The sequence below is a fragment of the Nomascus leucogenys genome, chromosome 12 (assembly GCF_006542625.1).
Source record: "Nomascus leucogenys isolate Asia chromosome 12, Asia_NLE_v1, whole genome shotgun sequence".
Lineage (NCBI taxonomy): Eukaryota > Metazoa > Chordata > Mammalia > Primates > Hylobatidae > Nomascus > Nomascus leucogenys.
In genome coordinates, this window is record NC_044392.1 from 62,321,692 (window position 1) to 62,341,112 (window position 19,421).

The 19,421-nt window shown below is 37.6% G+C and overlaps 1 protein-coding gene across 5 annotated transcripts in view; it reads right to left on the reverse strand.

Annotated features, from left to right (window-relative positions):
* MAGI3 (membrane associated guanylate kinase, WW and PDZ domain containing 3) overlaps window positions 1-19,421 on the reverse strand; it is a 286,956-nt gene that overhangs the window by 12,381 nt on the left and 255,154 nt on the right. For all 5 annotated transcript variants that reach the window (XM_003267996.4, XM_030824809.1, XM_003267997.4 and 2 more), the window contains exons 15-19: window positions 19,135-19,323; window positions 13,858-14,043; window positions 1,675-1,777; window positions 773-899; window positions 48-191 (exon numbers count right to left, since the gene is read on the reverse strand). In XM_003267996.4, coding sequence (XP_003268044.1) covers window positions 48-191; window positions 773-899; window positions 1,675-1,777; window positions 13,858-14,043; window positions 19,135-19,323 — 749 coding nt within the window. The remainder of the gene's footprint in view (window positions 1-47; window positions 192-772; window positions 900-1,674; window positions 1,778-13,857; window positions 14,044-19,134; window positions 19,324-19,421) is intronic.

Here is a 19,421-nt window from a genome sequence, read left to right on the forward strand (position 1 = left end):
TCTAGTCTAGGGCCTGAACCTAAGGTTACAGACAGAAACCAACTCACATGAATTCTGCCATCTTTGATGGCAGGACCATCTTCAGCAAGACGAAGGATGAACAGCCCCATGTTGTACTCCTTCCCCCCTCGGAGGCTGAATCCAAAGCCCCGGGGGCCTCTCTCCAGCTCTACTGGGTAACAACCAAGGCTCTAGAGAGAAAGAAGTATAAGAAAAGCAAGTTCTCATGGACTGTTTATTTACATTTTGAAGAAAGATTACTTCTATAGCTGGGAGAAATGATTTATACTCTCAATGTGCATTTCTATATTGTAAAGAAGGAATGTAGGTTTTGGTTAAAAGGCTACTTAATGTTTATAAATGCAGCCTAAATTAATCTGAAGGTTACATGTCTTTTCTAGTTGGTCAATGTGCAATGGAACAATCAGAGAACAGAATTTTGGAAAGTGCTTCCATTAAGTAGCGTTTGACTAATTTTCCTGAAAAACAAACAAGTAACAAACAAAAAAAAACCCAATTTGATTATCTAAAATACTATTTACTTCTAAGCACTTAACCAAGGGTTCAAAGTTCTCCTGCTGTAGGAGAAACTTTTCTTTCACTCCTGACATTCTCCTATGGATGCCAGCAGAATGCCAAACACATGGCAGGTCTTCGAGAATTATTAGTTTTGGAAACAAATTTATCTGAACTGATTTGCAATAAAAATTCACCATGCCAGTGGTATGGTAACTCAAAATATCACTCCCCATCTGGGGAAATGTTTGTTTACCTGATTGTGCCGACTGCCTACAACTGAAATTACTGCAGTGTCAGGCTGTGCAAGGTGCTTGTGGTCTGACCAAGAATGTCTGTAAGAAGTGGAGACATCTTTTCCAATTTCACCTTCTAGGGCACTTCTACAAGACAGAGAAATCAAGTCACTCTCTGAACTGAGAAAATGAAAAACAGTCTAAAGGCAGATTAATTTCTTTTCTTTTAAAAGCTCAACCTTGCCATTTTCCCTCTGACAAACCACTATGAAGACAGACTATATCTAAAATCAGAGGGGTGCTAGGAGAAACCTGGTCATTAATTCCAACATACCTTGAAGTCTGTCAACATCCACAATTTTTTAAGGACATCTCAGAGCAGTTTATGTCAAAGAAAACTGCAATCAAATAACTATACCAGAGGGCAGTTAAGCTGACCCTGTCACAGTGAAAAATGGCTCTCCTGCAGCACCAATGCCCGTGAAGATGCTGGATTTCTGGAAATCTAGTTTTTGTTTCATGGCTAATATTTTCAATGAAAGAAGACAGAAATACACACAAAACCTGCTCTGCTCAGGTGGTCTGATAAGACAGCAATCCATATGGGTGTGCGGCTTCCCTATGAAAACTACGAGGACCAAGAGTAGCAGAGTCAGATGCTACTGTCATTTCTTTCTAATCCTCGCATGTCAGGCAAGATTGGCTGTGCCTGGGATGGAGGCTGGAAGAGGGACGAAGGTACTGAATGGGTGGAGGTGATGGGGATGGTATTTGAGGAACAGGCGAGAGTTGTCATTTTGACCTCAACAGCTGGCATCTGCATTACTGTATGGGGGTGGATGATGGGGAGTGGGGTTATGAATAGCAGAGCAATAGGAGAGAATAAGAAAAAAACAAAACCAAAACCTGAGAATAGCCCCACCTGTCCCCAGGTATGTGGTTGGCCTGTGACTGTCCCATGGGCCTGTGCTGCAGGGCTGGGCTTTGCCTGGCTGAGTTTGTTCCTGATGGTGGACCATGATGCTCTGTTCAAATGAGAAAACAATAGAAATAAGAATTTGTACATAAAAATGTGAAGGCCAAGTGGATCTGTGAAGGTGAGACAATAACAGATGGCTATTGCTGTACTGACTTTAGTGGCTTTAGCATGAACAGCACTATTGTCAGCTGTCTGGAACTGGCACATTAACATCTTTTTCCCTGTGGCTTTTGATTAATGTTTATGTCTCAGGAGAACAGGAATCATATTATGTCCCCATTTTCACCTGTGTTTTAGTCATCCATATAACATAAAATTCGGAAATGAACATAATATTTACCTAGAAGACAGAACTATTCTGTGGGTTTCCAGAGCACACACCTAATAATTGGTAACCCATTCTAGATAACAAAGCTGGGTCTCAGGAATGCTGGAACACGGAGGCCAGTCTGCAAACCACACTCACACCTTTGAACCTGCATCTTCAATATAGGAGCAGTTATTTTGCCTGACACTGAGAACCAAAGACAAACTTATAGAATCCTGAGTGCTAACAAATGTTTATAAATATCCTACTGCTTCTATTTTCTCAGAACACAAATATAGGTGAAAAACATTACATTTGTTTCTGTATCATTCCCAACAGCTCTGGACTCTCTGCTGTTCCTTGAAGGTAGCTTCCATAGCTAAGCATAGTGACTGCCTACACCTAGAACTAGATGGCAAGGAGGGGACAATTAAACAAGATGCCTAACGCTGGCACTCATATTTTTGAAGTTGAAACTTTTGAAACATTTTATTATGTTTAAATATAAAAGCATAGGATATTTAAAGTATCAGAGAGAGGGAGCACAGCTTAATGATTAAGACCATGAACTCTGAGCAAGATGGACAGAGTTTAAGCCTGACCGCATCATTTACTAGCTGTGTGTTCTTGAGCAAATCTGTTATGTCTGTGCTTTGAATTGTCTTGTCTATAAAAGGGGAAATACAGTTATCTCATTAGGTTATAGTATCAAAGGAGCTTATAAATATACATGCTTAGAATAGTGCCTGGCATATAATCGTCACAATATAACAGTTTCTATTATAACTATCATCATTTTCATCATCACCATCATCTTCATCAAAATGATATCTCTCACTTGGGGTTGCATTTCTCCTTAAACATATATGCTGAAATCTTTACCTTGCTTTATGAAAATGTTAAATGTAGAGGATATTTTAAGTTAGAAAAACGTGTGGAAGCTGATATAACCTGAATCTTAGAATACAATAGCGAGAATCTCATGTTAAAGATGAGAGATATGAATATTAAGAAGCAGTCTCCATTGAGAAAGCTGAAACTTCAGGCTTTACTCTAATACATGCATCACTATTTTATTGCTTGGGTTAAGTTGTTACTTTCCAAAGTTCTGTGAGACTAAAAACACAGATAAATCGCTTATTTTTATTGAAAAATTTCTTGTATCTAGAAGCTAGAGAGTATTCTAAAAACACAGGCCAGAGAGTAGAAAGTGGCAGGAGGAAGAAATGGTATATGGCCAAGCCAGGTGGCCCCTGAGGGTTTCTCACCCTCTGGCTACTGGCTTGGGTGTGAACATGGATTTAACAATGTGTACTAGACCTGGAGATGCAGAACCAACCTCTGGGCCAGAACTTACCCAGAGGGTTGTGTTTCCTCTTTAAGTTCAAGTATTCCAGGAAGGGAGGGTGGGAGTAGAGTGGGCTATGAACTTTTATTTATTATTTTTTTTTGGAGACCTGGAAATCTGTTGCTCTTTTATATTGCTATCATGAATTTTATTTTTCCTGAGTAACTTTAACAAGTTGCTTATACTGACCTCCTAACTGCTCTCTTTGCCATCTTAGACTCCAGTTTTAACACATAAGTTGAAACATGCCACTGCCTTGTGTAAAAAACCTATGGTGGGCTGGGCGCGGTGGCTCATGCATGTAATCCCAGCACTTTGGGAAGCCGAGGCAGGCGGATCACCTGAGGTCAGGAGTTCGAGACCAGCCTGGCCAACACGGTGAAACCCCGTCTCTACTAAAAATACAAAAATTAGCTGGGTGTGGTGGCATGTGCCTGTAGTCCCAGCTACTTGGGAGGCTGAGGCAGGAGAATCGTTTGAACCCAGGAAGTGGAGGTTGCAATGAGCCAAGATCATGCCACTGTACTCCAGCCTGGGCGACAGAGCAAGACTCTATCTCAAACAAACAAACAAAAACAACCTATGGTGACGTTTTCTTGCTTGTAAGATACTTGTTACCTGGGCACTCCTGCCTTTCCATTTCACCTTATGTTCAAAATGTCACCTCCTCTGTGAAATCCTACCTGGCTCCTTAAGCACACTGTGATCACAATGTTCTCACAGCATTTCCCAAATTGTGTCAGAGCTGGCAGAACACCTGTCTCTCCTACTAGTCTCTGAACTCCTTGATTGCAAGAATCACACCTCAGTTATCTCAATATTCCTGTACTCACTAGAAATTTCCAGAAGTTCTTCCACATTTGCTTCCTGGGTATGTCAATTTCAAGTTACCTGTCTCTAAACTTTACTGCCCAGTATAGAGTTGGATTCTCTTCGGTCGCTGTAAATTCATGGTTACTATTAAGGGGATAGAAAATGATGGGGAAAATTCCATTTGCCAACGAGATGACTGGGAGACACTTGTACCTTTGCATGTGGTCAAGAGAGATAATTCATTGGCGTTACTAGCTTGGCTATTGTAATGAGTGTATAACATCAGAGCAGGACAATAGAAGTAATCTGATCAATTTCAAGTTTTCCTCTGCCTTCTATTCTAGATGAGACATTTCAGTTCTAGGCAAAATGTACCACAAATTGGTGCTTACTTTTAAAGTTACATGTTTTTTGTTGTCTTCATCAAATTTAAGTAAAAATTCCTATCACTGGGATTCTTTTCATTTTTAGTCCTTCAACCCGTGCTACATGCTACATGGCTTCTCCATTTTTCTTCTGTTATAAGCTATTTTACTTCACAAAGTCAAATATTTATTCCATAATGTCAAATAGGCCTATTTTCTCTCTGAATTTTATTTGAAAATTCTTAAAATAGTGAAGCAATGGGTTAAGTATAGCTCTCCTTCGATGAGAATTACATTTTTGCTGGGCTTTCTGTCTGTAAGTATAGGTATGCCTTATTTTAGTACACTTCACTTTATTGCATTTTTTATAAATTGAAGGTTTATGGCAACCCTGCATTGGGCAAGTCTATTAGTGCCATTTTTCCAACAGCATGTGCTCACTTTCATGTCTCTGTGTCACATTTTGGTAATTTTTCCAATATTTCTAACTTTTTCATTATTATTATATCTGTTATGGTGATCTGTGGTCAGTGATCTTTGATATGTATATTCTTGTACCATCTGGAAATTCCCAGGTTTTCCACCTTTGCTTACTGGGTATGTCAATTTTAAGTTACTTGTCTGTAATTGTTTTTGGGTGCCACTAATCACACCCATATAAAATGGCAAACATAATCGATAAATATGTGTGTGCTGACTGCTCCATCAACTAGCCTTTCCCCATCTTTCTCCCTCTCCTCAGGCCCCTCTATTCCTTGAGACACACAATATTGAAATCATGCCAATTAATAACCCTACAATGACCTCTATGTATTCAAGTGAAAGAAAGAGTTGCATATCTCTCACTTTACATCAAAAGCTAGACTTGATTAAGCTTAGTGAGGAAGGCATGTTGAGACCTGAGACAGGCTGAAAGCTAGGCCTCTTGTACCAGTTAGCCAAGTTGTGAATGCAAAAGAAAAGTTCTTGAAGAAAATTGTAAATATTACTCCAGTGAACAAATGAATGATAAGAAAATGAAACAGCCTTATTGCTGGATATGGAGAAAATTTTAGTGGTCTGGATAGAAGATCAAACTAGCCACAGTATTTCCATAAGCCAAAGCCTAATCCAGAGCAAGGCCCTAACTTTCTTCCATTCTGAGAGCTGAGGAAGCTGCAGAAGAAAAGTGTGAAGCTAGAAGAAGCTGGTTCATGAGGTTTGAGGAAAGAAGTCATCTCTGTAACATAAAACTGCAAGGTGAAGCAGCAAGTGCTGATACAGAAGCTGCAGCAACTTTTCCAGAAGATTCAACTAATATCATTGGTGAAGGTGGCTACACTAAACAACAGATTTTCAAGGTAGACAAAATAGCCTCTTATTAGAAGAAGATGCCATCTAGGACTTTCATAGCTAGAAAGGAGAAGTCAATGCCTGGCTTCAAAGCTTCAAAGGCAGCCGACTCTCTTGTTAGGGTGAATTCACGTGCTCATTTACACTCCAAAAATCTTAGGGCCCTTAAGAATTATGCTAAATCTACTCTGCCTATGCTCTAAAAATGGAACAATAAAGCCTGGATGACAGCACATCTGTTTACAGCATGATTTACTGAATAATTTAATCCCACTGTTGAGACCTACTGCTCAGAAAAAAAGATTCCTTTCAAAATATTACTACTTACTGACAATGCACCTAGTCACTCAAGAGCTCTGATGGAGAAATACAAGGAGATAAATGTTGTTTTCATGAGTTCCAATACAACATCCATTCTGTAGCCCATGGATCAAGGAGTAATTTTGACTTTCAAGTCTTAGTATTTTAAGAAATATATTTGGTAAGTCTATAGCTGCCACAGATAGTGATTTTTCTACGGGTCTGGGCAAAGCAAACTGAAAACCTGGAAAGGATTCTAGATGACATTAAGAACATTCGTGATTCATGGGGAAGAGGTCAAAAATATCAACATTAACAGGAATTTGGAATAATTTGATTCTAGTTCCCATGGATTACTTTGAGAGGTTCAAGACTTCAGTGGAGGAAGTAACTGCAGATGTGGTAGAAACAGCAAGGAACAGAATTAGAAGTAGAACCTGAAGTTGGGACTGAATTGCTGTAATCTCATGACAAAACTTGAACAGGTGAGGATTTGCTTCCTACGGATGAGCAAAGAAGTGGTTTCCTGAGACGGAATCTACTCCTGGTGAAGATGCTGTGAACACTGTTGAAATGACCATAAAGGATTTAGAATAGTACATAACCTTAGTTGATAAAGTAGTGGCAAAGTTTGAGAGGACAAAGTCCAATTTTGAAAGAAGTTTTACTGTGGGTAAAATGCTATCAAACAGCATCACATGCTACAGAGAGATCTTTAGTGAAGGAAAGAGTCAATGTGGCAGATTTTATTATTGTCTTATTTTAACAAATAGCTACAGCCACCTCAACCTTCAGCAACTACCACCCAAATCAGTCAGCAACCATCAACATCAAGGCAAGACCCTCCATCAGCATAAAGATTAAGACTTACTAAAGGCCCAGATGATCATTAGCATTTCTTAGCAATAACGTATGTTTTAATTAAGGTATGTATATTGTTTTTTAAGACATACTGCTATTGCACACTTAAAAGACTACAGTATAGTGTAAATATAACTTCTATATGCACTAGAAAACCAAAAAGTTCATGTGATTCACTTTATTGCAATATTCACTACCTAATGGCAGTGGCCTATAACTGAACCTGCAGTATCTCCAAGGTATGCCTATAATAATACACTTAAAAGAAAGTGTATTTTCAAAAGATAAAAACAAAATCCACAGGTAAACTACAGCAATAAACATTATAATCTATTGAGAATCACCTTACCAAGAGTAAATAAGAACCCTATGAGAGAACATTCTAGAACTCTAAAACTCTATTAAAGGACATAAAAGATGATCTGAATAATTGGAAATACAGTCCATGATCTTTGGTGAGATGACTTAATATGTAAAGATATTCTCCCCCCAAAATATATATACACACACACATATATATTTATATACACGTATACACAATATATCCCCAAAAAACTGCACTTTGATTTTTTTGGAGGAGCTTAATAATTTGCTCTAAAATTTTATATAGAAAAGTTTCATGAATATATAGTCAATTTCAAGAAACAGGGAGACAGATAGGTTTGCCCTAATAAGCAGATATATTAGGATGTGTCACAAACTTATAGATAAAAAAAAATAAAAAAAACACACACACATATATCATCAGTCCAAGAACAAATAAACTAACAGGACAGAATAGAGAACTTGGAGACTCATGTTTAAAGGGGAAGTTGATATATAGGAGAGATGGCATCACAAATAAATAAGGCAAAGAAGTGCTGGCTAATAGCTGGTGTTGGGAAATCTGGCTCATCTTAAGAATAAAAAATAAAACTACATCCCTCCTAAAACTACATACAAAGGTAGGCTCCAGATGGATTAAAGACCTAAGTACAAAAATCAAAATTACAAATCTGGTATTACATCATATAAAAGAAAAATCTCTGATGTGGGGAAAAAATGACTTATCTTAAATAAAACCTCAAGAGTTTAAGCTGTAGGTAAAAAGTGACAAATTTGATTACATCTAAATTAAGAATTTCTGTATAATAAATGGTACCATGGTCAAACAACATACAGATGGCAGAAAAAGATATTTACAGTCTCTAAAACAAAATTGTACTACTGAAGTCCATACAATTCATGAGCATCCACTAAATTTCAACAACACAGAAATCCCACAAGAAAAAAACTCAAGCATATGAAGAGATGCTGAAATTCATGGGCAATCAGAGAAATGCAAATTAAATAATGAGACAACACCTTCATCCTTTAGGCTAGCAAATTCAAAAGCTGATAATACCAAGTACTGGTGGGGAAGTAAAGTATAAGAATCCTCAATGTTTTGCTGGTGGGAGTAGATGGATGCAACAATCTGACAATATTAAATCAAGCACCTGTATACCCTCTGATCAAGTAATTTCACTTCCAGAAATTCTCACACGGTTTTTTTATTTTTTAAGAGATAAGGTCTTGCTATGTTATCTAGGCTGGCCTAAACTTCTGGGCTCAAGTGATCCTCCTGTGTAGCTGGGACTACAAGCATGTGCCAACAACGCCTGGCTTCTCACACTGTTTTGTAACATAGATATGTGAAGATGTGTATTATAGAATTGTTTGTAATACTGCAGTGTTGTAGGCAATCGTGACTGTCTATAGGGAAGTGGACAGGTTATTTGTGGTAAATACTCATGGAAAACAGTCAAGCAGTTAAAAGCAATCAATTATGTTCACCCAGCAATGCAGATAAATCTTAAAAACATATGATGCTATGATACCAAAGCACAAGCACCGCCCCTGCAAATAGAGGAATTAGATTTCTTCAGCACTGAAACTTTGTGCATCAAAGGATAGTATCGAGAAAGTAAAAAGACAAATGGAGAATGGGAGAAAAATACTTGCAAACCATGTATCTGATAAAGGTCTAGTATTCGGAAAACAATTCAACAATAAAAAAGACAAATAACTGAGTTATAAATGGCAAAGGATTTAAATAGACATTTCTCTATGTAAAGAAGATTTACAAATAGTCAATAAGCACATGAAAAGATGTTCAACATCATTACTCATCAGCAAAATGCCAATCAAAACCACAATGAAATACCATTTCATACCCACTAGAATGGCTAGAAAACAAACCCCTGAAACAGAAAATAAGTGTTGGCAAAGATATGGGGAAATGGAAGCCTCATACATTGCTGGTGGGAATATAAAAGGGTGCAGCTGCTGTGGAAAACAGTTTTGAAGTTCTTCAAAAAGCTAAACATAGTTACCATGTAACCCAACAATTCCAATCCTAGGTATACGACCAGGAAAAATGAAATCATACAACGACACAAAAACCTATAAAACAGCGTTTGTAGTGGCATTATTCACAGTAGTAGAAACAACTCAAATGTCTATCAAATGCTTAATAGGTAAGCAAAATATATGTATGCATAATGAAATATTATTCATTAGTCATAAAAAGGAATGCAGTACTGATGCATGCTACAACTAGGACGTACCTTGAAAACATTTTGCCAAATGAAAGAAGCCAGACACAAAAGGCCACATATTGTATGATTCTATTTATATGAAATACCCAGCAAATCCACAGAGACAGAAAGTGGATAAGTGGTTGCCTAGGGATGGGGGTTTCAAGAGAATGGGAAGTGATTTCTAATGGGTATGAAGTTTCTTTTTGGAGCAATAAAATGTGGAACTAGTGGTAATGATTGCAAAACCCTGTGAATACACTAAAAACCACTGAATTGCACATATATATATATATATATTTCTTTTTTTGAGATGGAGTTTCGCTCGTTGCCCAGGCTGGAGTGCAATGGGGCAATCTCAGTTCACTGCAACCTCTGCCTCCTGGATTCAAGTGATTCTCCTGCCTCAGCCTCCTGAGTAGCTGGGATTACAGGCACGCGCCATCACGCCCAGCTAATTTTGTATTTTTAGTAGAGGTGGGGTTTCTCCATGTTGGTCAGGTTGGTCTCGAACTTCCGACCTCAGGTGATCCGCCTGCCTTGGCCTCCCAAAGTGCTGGGATTACAGGTGTGAGCCATGGCGCCAGGCCGAATTGTATATTTTAGAATAATTAATTTTATAGTATATGAATTCTATCCCAATTAAAAAGAAAAAAAAAGACACAACAGCTAAATATCACGAGGAATACTGGATTGGATCCTAGAACAGTAAAATGGCATTAAAAGAAAACAACAACAACATGGTTCTGAGAAAAACCCAGTGTAAAATCTATAACATTTACATAACTCAAAAATAAATGCCAACACACAACAAAAAATGTATTTTAAAAGACGTACAAATAAAATGCAGTACATAAAACATACCAGAATGTTTGCCAATGGGAGCAGTGAGAGAAATGAGAGTGGAAAATGGAGACAAATGGGAATAAACAGATAAATCAATTGAAAACAAAACAAAAGTATTGCAACACTACCAGAATCAATTCCAACAGGAGTGCTTGGCAGCCTTTGGTAAGTTATGTTCACTCTTAAAATTAACAAGGCCTGACAAAAAATTTGAAATTAATTTTGAAAAATTATATAATTTAAGTTTTTTTTACAGTAAGCAGGAACTACCAGATATAGTAAATTTATGTTCCATATTTAAAAAGAAGATACCATGGCGGAGGAAGAGGCAGTAGTGTTGTGGGGAATGCCATATGATAGAGAACAGTTTCAAGTCCTGGCTACAGTTTGGAAGTCTTTTATGAAACACGACACTTGCCTTACCATATCCTTGGCAACATAGGCACAAATATTAAACAGCATCTAGCAAAGGGGGAAAAAAGGATGGAGGGACCAAGAGTTGTTCATTTTCTAGGTAACTGTCTTTTACCTGTCAATGGGGAATGGCTGATGGAGAGAAGGGGAGAAGTATCAGATGGGAAGCTCTGCTGCCCTGAGGTATTGATCTGAATGTGTGGTTTCTGAAAATAGCTTTAGAGTTATAAATATTCATTTGACTTGTTAGTGCAGTTGATAGATTTTATACTGAATTTTATAAGAACCTGGAAGGCTTACAAACTCCATGAATGAGATCTTTATGGACAGAAGGAAGATTTTCTGTTTTTTCCTAAGAAAAATAAGAGATTCTGAATGTTTTCACAGTTTAAAAAAACCTAGAGCATAATAAAATAGTGTGTGATCACTGAAATGTGATTTAACATATAAAATGTGACTGTATTTTAAGAGGCTGTGGCTGCATATGAAATATACTTTAAGTATATATCTTCTAGGGAGCTTCCCTCCACCCTTCTCTTTTCTCTGAACACGAACTGACATTATACAGGAAATCTTAAGTGTCTGTCCACAAGTGTTTGGGCCAGAACGTGAAAGGGAACTTTTATTCTAAGAAAAATTATGAACAATCTTGGATAATCTCTTAGAGAAAATACCATCAACATTAAACTAATTTTGGGGGAAAAGTTTCTGGAGAAAGAAGTAGTTTTTTTTCCTAACGATCTATCCCAAGGCTACCCAAAGTGTGGTTCACAGACGAGATACATAGATATTGAGAGTAAGCATTTAGAACATTTTTTAACCACAGGCAATTCATCTAACTGCTCTGTGACTCAGTTTCCCCATCTATAAGAATTGGAAAACCATGTGCCTGCCTAGGATTACTGTATTAGTTAATATATGTAAAGCATGGAGGACAGTGCCTGTCACACACTTACTAAATACTATTATTATTTCCTTGGGAAGTGAGATTAAACAGAGACCTGAATGAGGGAGCCAGTCATGTAGGTAAAATAATGATATTAGATGAGCACCCTAGGGTATTTATGCAGTTTATGTATATTTTCACCTTTAACCCCTGATGATGATCCTGAAATAGATATTACTACTCCAGTTCTACAGTTAAAAAAGTGAAGATTAGAAATATTATGTAGCTTTTTTTGTCATGTAACTAGCTAATGGGTATCTGTGGCCTTTGTCAAAAAAGCCTTACTTCTTTTATTGGGTTTAAATCGCCTCTGCTTAGGTAATGCGACAGAAGGCCTCAGAACTAACATCTCCTAACTTTTACTTTGTTCACTCATTCGTTTACTCATTCCTTCATTCAAAAAATATTTGCTGGCCAGGCACGGTGGCTCACGCCTGTAATACTAGCACTGTGGGAGGCTGAGGCAGGAAGATCGCTTGAGCCCAGGAGTTCAAGACAGGCAACACAGTGAGACCCCATCTCGAAAAAAAAAAAAATTAAAAATTATGTAGTCCTAGCTATTCAGGACGCTGAGGTCAGAGGATCACTTGAGCCCAGGAGGTTGAGACTGCAGCGAGCCATGACTGTGCCACTGCACTCCAGCCTGGGCAACAGAGTGAGACCCTGTCTCAAAAAAAAAAAAATGCTGAGCATCTAGTATCATTGTCAAACAATATGTTTTTTTGTTTACAAAGAGCAGACCATTTAAATAGGGATATAGTTATGTAAGAATGATGTCCAGTGAAGTGCAGAGATAGGAGGTGCTATGGGAGTTGGGGTTGGGGTGAAGGCCATGTACATAGAGGCCAGTGAGGCCCAGCTTAGAGAGGGTGTGGAGAGAATACTGAGAAGTACATTTAAAAGGCAGGCTGAGAGCAAAATCACAGAACACTTTCTGGGCAGAGAGTGGGGATGCAGTGGAGGTTCTACAAGGGATTATTTTAGAAAAGAATCAGCAGAGTCTGAGAAGAGTATAGGAATGGAATGCAGAAGGGAAAGAACAAGGGCAGGGATGTCACAGCATCTTGGAATCCTGCCCAGAATTCGACAGGGCCTAAGGGAGCAGTGAAGCCAATTCATGTCCATGCAGAAATAACCCCTACAGCATCTTGAACAGATTATGTAATACCTTAGAAATAAATGGATGAGAGTGGTGTGGTAGGAACAGAAACAAAAGGTAGAACCAGGAAGTATAAAAGACTTGGAAACCAACTAGATTAGAGAGTCATGGGAGAAAATGGAACATGAATACACACTACAGTAAGGAATTTTAACATCAAAGACTGACCCTTCATAATTCTGTTTTTGGCTTCTCCTTGTTAGTTTTGCAAAATCAGGAAAAATGAGAGCATTACATAGTGGTTATGTTGTAATTCACAAAGAATATGGACTGGCTAAAGATGGTTCCTAATTAGAAATTCTTAATGATCAAAAGGCAGCTTTACAGCAAGGCAAGACATTAAACATGTTTGTAAGACTCCAGGGCTGCCAGTATGTGTTTTATGCCCCACTTACTAGCCATTCCCACACACTCCTTTACCCTGTTTACGAAGCAGCTGCCCAGAACAAAGCCCTGCCCCCAAGGAAAGGCACACTGTGGCATGCGCCCGACATAAAAGACTTGACATCACCAGTGACTTTCTTTGAACTGTTTAAAGGATTTTCTCTCACTGAAGCCAAGACTTAAGACATTATTTTAAGAAAATAAGATCTGAAAAGTACTACCTGTCTCTTTCACTTCTGGGTGTTTGCTTCTCTAGCACATAAATAAATTGTCCACACTCACTAGCTGGATTATTTTTCTTGAGCTGCTGACAATTTTATAATAAGTTGTCTTTCAAGTTCATTAAATCGAAAAGGGGAAGAATGAGACTCTAGCATGCATACACAGTTCTATCCCTGCAGTGATTCTGGTAGTGCTGGAGGAGGCCACTGCCTCCCACAGGCTTTGTGCCTCTCAGATCAGCTTGGGGCAGGAGGGTCTACTGGCTCCTTACCTTCTTCAGCAATGACCGTTAGTGTGACGGTTACACCAGCATCTTTGATCAGCTGAACAATGTTATCATGAGACAGTTCAACAATGGACTGCCCATTCACTGCAGAGATATGATCTCCAACTTTCAGTTTTCCACAGCGGTCAGCCGGACTTCCTTCTATGACTCGGCCAATTTTATGAGGAATAACTATGGGAAAAAAACCCCCAGGTTTTTCAATTATTTAAGATTTCTGCTAGTGTTAGATTTATAATCAATGTCATTTAAAAATTCAACATAACATCAAAGAAAATTATTTAAAAACATAACAGAAAAGTACCACACGTCATCACCCCATCCAAACGGAACTATTTTCATACTTCTCACTTTTGCCCACATGCATAAATACTCTTTACACAGTTGTAATCATAGCATATAAACCTCTTTGCTATTTTCTACCTACCAGAAACCTTTTTCTAATTTTTACATTCTCATCCTAATTGTTCTGTTTAAGAGCTACTAATCTCACTGATACCACCTGACTGATCAGATGTCTCATTGTTTATTGTTGGCCATTTAAGCTGCAACAAGTTTTTAGCTACTTTAAAAACTGCTACAATAAGACTATCTTTGCTTCTGTTAAAGGGGCACTTGCTCCCATAAGGAACCTTGTAAATAAATGCAGGTCAAACTCAGGTTTAGCACTTGGTAGTTATTGGTCAGAAATTCAGGTACAGTGAAATGACTGACAATTAAAATGAATCATACTTAATTCCACATGTAAATTAATTCCTCTTATTTATGCCTTTGGCTCTTTTTAAAATTTGAAAAGCTGAGTTTGGAATTGGAACATTAAATGTTAACTGTTAAGACTACTTGACTCATGGATCAAATTCTAAACCAAATACACAAAGCTGAGTCTAATACAATTGCAAAGATGCTCTGTGTAGCTCTACTGTGTCTCTAGCTTATAATGCTAAGGGCCTTCCTGGACTAACTATTAAGACACTCTGCTATTATTATAGCTTGAAATGAGTTCTCTTATATTCAGGAAACCTTGTCAAACAAAATATTTTCCACCATGCAACAGGCAGCATTTGTATTAGGAAACAAACGTTCCTTCTATATTCTCTGAGAATTTCCTAGCCTAGGTCAGTAAACTTTAAACTTATCAGGTATGTGGGCTCCTGCTGACTACTGACTGATTTGAATAGGGATAATTCATATTTTTGAATGGCACTGTGAATGATGTTTAATTTCCACAGTAAAACCTACTCCTTACTAGTATTTCTGAATCATATCTAGGAGTATGTAAGAGACATTTAAATAGACCTTCGTTTGGAGTAGAAAACTTATTCTTTATGATGATTTATTTCCCTACAGGCAGTGCCCTGGCTCTTCTAGGAATACACAGTGGCAGATTTTATCTTAAAATAGTACGTCAATGTTGGAAGGAAGTGCCTTTTAGCTCTGAATTATGTCAAGCACTTATTATTCTATTTTCCTTACAAACAATGTAATTAGAGAAATGCCAGTGCAGAAAGGGCCATGTCATATCAGGCATTATGAGTTGATCCACTAATTCTACAACAGGTGGCACACCAGAAACATATGGCAGGTCATACGGTGGCCCTGTGGTGACCTTCTAAATCATTATCTCAGTTATTTTCCTTCTTACAAAAGATTTACTCAAACATAGTGTTCTTTCTAGAGCCCCTGAGAAGAAAACCATTCAGTTCCTTGGCTCACTAAAAGGTGCTTGTTCAGACTTGGGAAAGCATTAAATAGAATTAATCTCTGAAATCTTAGTGGTCCCCTTTCTCAGCCTGTGAGCAATGTGGTAAAAAGAATTGGCGCATGGTGGTATACAGCTTCCTAAAGGGCTGGTTGTCTGGGTGAGGGAAGGTAAAAGTAGTCAGATTGTTCCTGTCTTAGTATTTATAGCAGTGTCACTAGAACAGTTAAAAATAGCAAACAGACCAGTAGAAAGGTAGCTTCTGAACATTTTCTAAACGGACTGGGAAACTGTTCAAGGTAACCCGTTAGAGTTCACATAGCTAGGGAAAAGCCTTCAGTCCTGCCTTGTTTTTGTTGATACACAAAGTCTACAGGCATTTGCCATAAAGCCAACTTATCCATCTTCATTCATCTTTGGCCTAAATCTGTCTCATAGCCTGGCTTGTCCAGATCCTGAGATCACTTTAGTGCTCTTAAAACATTTCTTTTCAGGAAACAAAGAACAGTAACTGGAAATGTTCCCTTTTCAAAGAAATCCTTTGCAACCAGAACTGAAAACTATATGATAAGAAGGAATAACACTAAAAGCTCTGAAGTACTGGTAAAGCAAAAACTAGCCAAGTCTTTTTAATCTTAAATAGAGGCCTTTTCTAAGTACTCCATTCATTCAGCACTTAGACAAATTGTGAGGATGCTAGACCTGGATCCCTGATCTTTGAAAAAGTCAACAGTAGAGAAACTCAGAATTCCATAACTGGTACCACAGATGCTACTAGGAACTCTTCTTGAGACATAAGTCATCAGAAAATACCTGAGATGAGGTCCATAAAGAATGATCTGGCTGGGCACGGTGGCTCACGCCTGTAATCCCAGCACTTTGGGAGGCCAAGGTGGGTGGATCGCCTGAGGTCAGGAGTTCGAGACTAGCCTGGCCAACATGGCAAAACTCCGTCTCTACTAAAAATACAAAAAAAAATTAGCCAGGTATGTTGGTACATGCCTGTAATCCCAGCTAATCAGGAGGCTGAGGCACGAGAATCACTTGAACCTGGGAGGCAGAGGTTGCAGTGAACCGAGATCACGCCACTCCACTCCAGCCTGGGCAACAGAGTAAGACTGTCTCAACAAACAAACAAACAAACAAACAAACAAACAAACAAACAACAAAAAAGAAAAGAATGATCTATTCTGACAGACAGGTTTCCTGCCTTTCCACCTGTGCTAACTCCTTTCTGAACCAAACCTTCTCTGTCATACAGTTTGCAGCAAGTGTTCAGTCTCTCTGAGTGAAAGCTCCTCATTGGAGCTTTCCCAGGACCCTTTTTCTGTCTATATGTGAAAAATAAAATTCTAACAAGAATACTCTCAGGCCTCAACATTTTATGAGATTATTAACTAGCATTTCAGTGAAATTATCAATTCTGGTTTTACACCATGACTGAAAATCTCAAGTACTTTACATAAAATTCATCAACAACCTGAGCCTAATTTACCATTCAGCCTGATAATTAATGAGCTGCAAATACTCATCTCCTGCCACACGTTAGCTGCTGCCTCAATCTTACATTTTAATTGGGCTTTCTTTCCTATCTCATTATTAAGTATTGACCAACTTTTAAAAGTTTTTTTTAAAAGAAAAGTTAAGAGACGGTGACAATTTTCTAAATAATGATGATGATAACAATGGCAGCAGAAGCTACAACAAGCAACAGCAGCTAACATTTACTGAAGGCCTTGGCTAAGGGCTTCACATACCCTGTCTCCTTTAATCCTCACATTCGTGAGACAGGGAGTGTCTCTATCATCCTCATTTTATGGAAGAAACTGGAGCTCTTGGAGGGACAGTAATTTGCCCAAGATCAGACAGCTATTAAAAGATATAAGCAGGACTTGAATCCAAGTTTGTTGGATTACAAAACACAACACTTAATGACACTGTCTTAAAGAGATGAAGTACCTCCATAGGTAAAACCATCACAATAGTAAAAAATGATTGAAACAAGGAAATATAAAACTACTTAAAGATTTTTAAATTTTTAAAAATTTACCAATATATACAAATAAAAATACTTAATATATTAAAATTTAATATAACATGTTAAATATAAACAAATGTAAAAATATGCTTAAACATATTTAAGCAATGAAACTTATTTTACTGAATTCCTCTATATAGCTTAGTTTTATGGTGAACACCAGACTTTCCCCAAATTTCTGTAGTGCCAGAAAGGGAATATCTTCAGTATAGAAAGTGGTTAGCATCTATCTGCTAGAGTAATAGTCTTTCACTGTTTTAGTTAATCTGAATGCCTGGTGTTATTGTATGTTACGAGAATGACAATATCATTATCCTAAATGGTTATCTGTTTTTGGAAATACTGATTCCAATGATACAACATGAAAACCACCTAAAAGCTGCTTTCCTTTCATTTTTCTGACACAGGCCATATTAACATCCTCACAGCATCAGTGACAGTTCCAGTTCCAAGTGTTTCCATGGCAACTGCTTTGGGAAGATGGAAACTAGTATCAGTGAGCAGTGACCTAATACTATAGCAATAACTCATCCATGTCATGGACTCTTTTTCCCTTATACACTTCCATTAATTTTAGCAAGATTTTTGCAAATTGATTTGGCTCACAACACTTTCCTAAAAGTGTTTTCTTTTTTTTAAACTAAGGTTTTAGCAACCACTTGGTCTAAAAGGATCTCATTATTCAAAATATAATCAAACTGACTTGTAAAGGCAAGGGCATATTTTCATGTGGTCAAAGATTTTTATTATTTGACTTGGAGCTGGTTCTCATATTCAACTGGATTTTATATTTATATTAAAAATTATTATTTTATAGAAACATCAAGACAAATATTTCATTTGCTGGATCGTAACAGCCCTGAATATATCAGATGTAATTCCTCCTTTGATCATGGAACTGATATAAATACGTCCATCTTCTGGATTAGAATATTCTGTTAAACTTGGTTCAAGATATTTAGATCCATTTTCCAATTGTTGACAAAATTTTTACCTTTCAATGAAACATTTATAAAAGGTATGCCTCTTATCATTCAACAAGGGTAATTTATAGCTGGACTACGGCAATTATTATTAAATAATAACATAAAATATCTATGACATATTTGGGTCAAGATTTTTCTATTAATCTGCTTTGCTTCTTCTCAATTGCTTCTAGTCTCTATTTTCTACATACACGATTTATCCTAATTTTCAAAACCTATATCCCCATTTTCTTAAAAGTAAGCATTATACCTTTCATTAAATCCATATCTATGACATACTGTCTCCAGTATAACCTTGATGCAAATGGAGCTACTGAGACTTATTAAATATTTTATAGGATGTGAGATAATAGATAAACTTGAAGCCTGGAAGGTTCGGTTCAAATTACCAAATTTTGAAAATAAGGAAAGTATTCACCATTCTTAAAAAGATAAGTACTGAAGGCATTTTATACATAGTTCCTAATTATTTCATAAACTCCAGTGGGAGCCTCAGAAAACTGGACTTGCAGGGAGAGACAATAAGATACAATAGCCCTTACCTCCTGGAGGTGGTTTGTTTTTGGAGGTAAGGATGACAAAGCCAAATCCTTCATTTTCTTTTCGTTGCAAGACAACATCATAGGGCTCCTGGGGTGCAGGCCTGGCTGGGACTTCTGTCCGGTTCAGGCGGGGAGATCCATTCTGTGTTGAAATGAAGGCCTGAGAGCTGTCGTCCTCAGGTTGTTTTTCTATAATAAACATGATCAGTTTTGATATTTCTGGAACATCATAATTTCTGGTGACTAAAGCATTTTTATGCTAAGTCTCTCACAGAAAAATTCAGTTT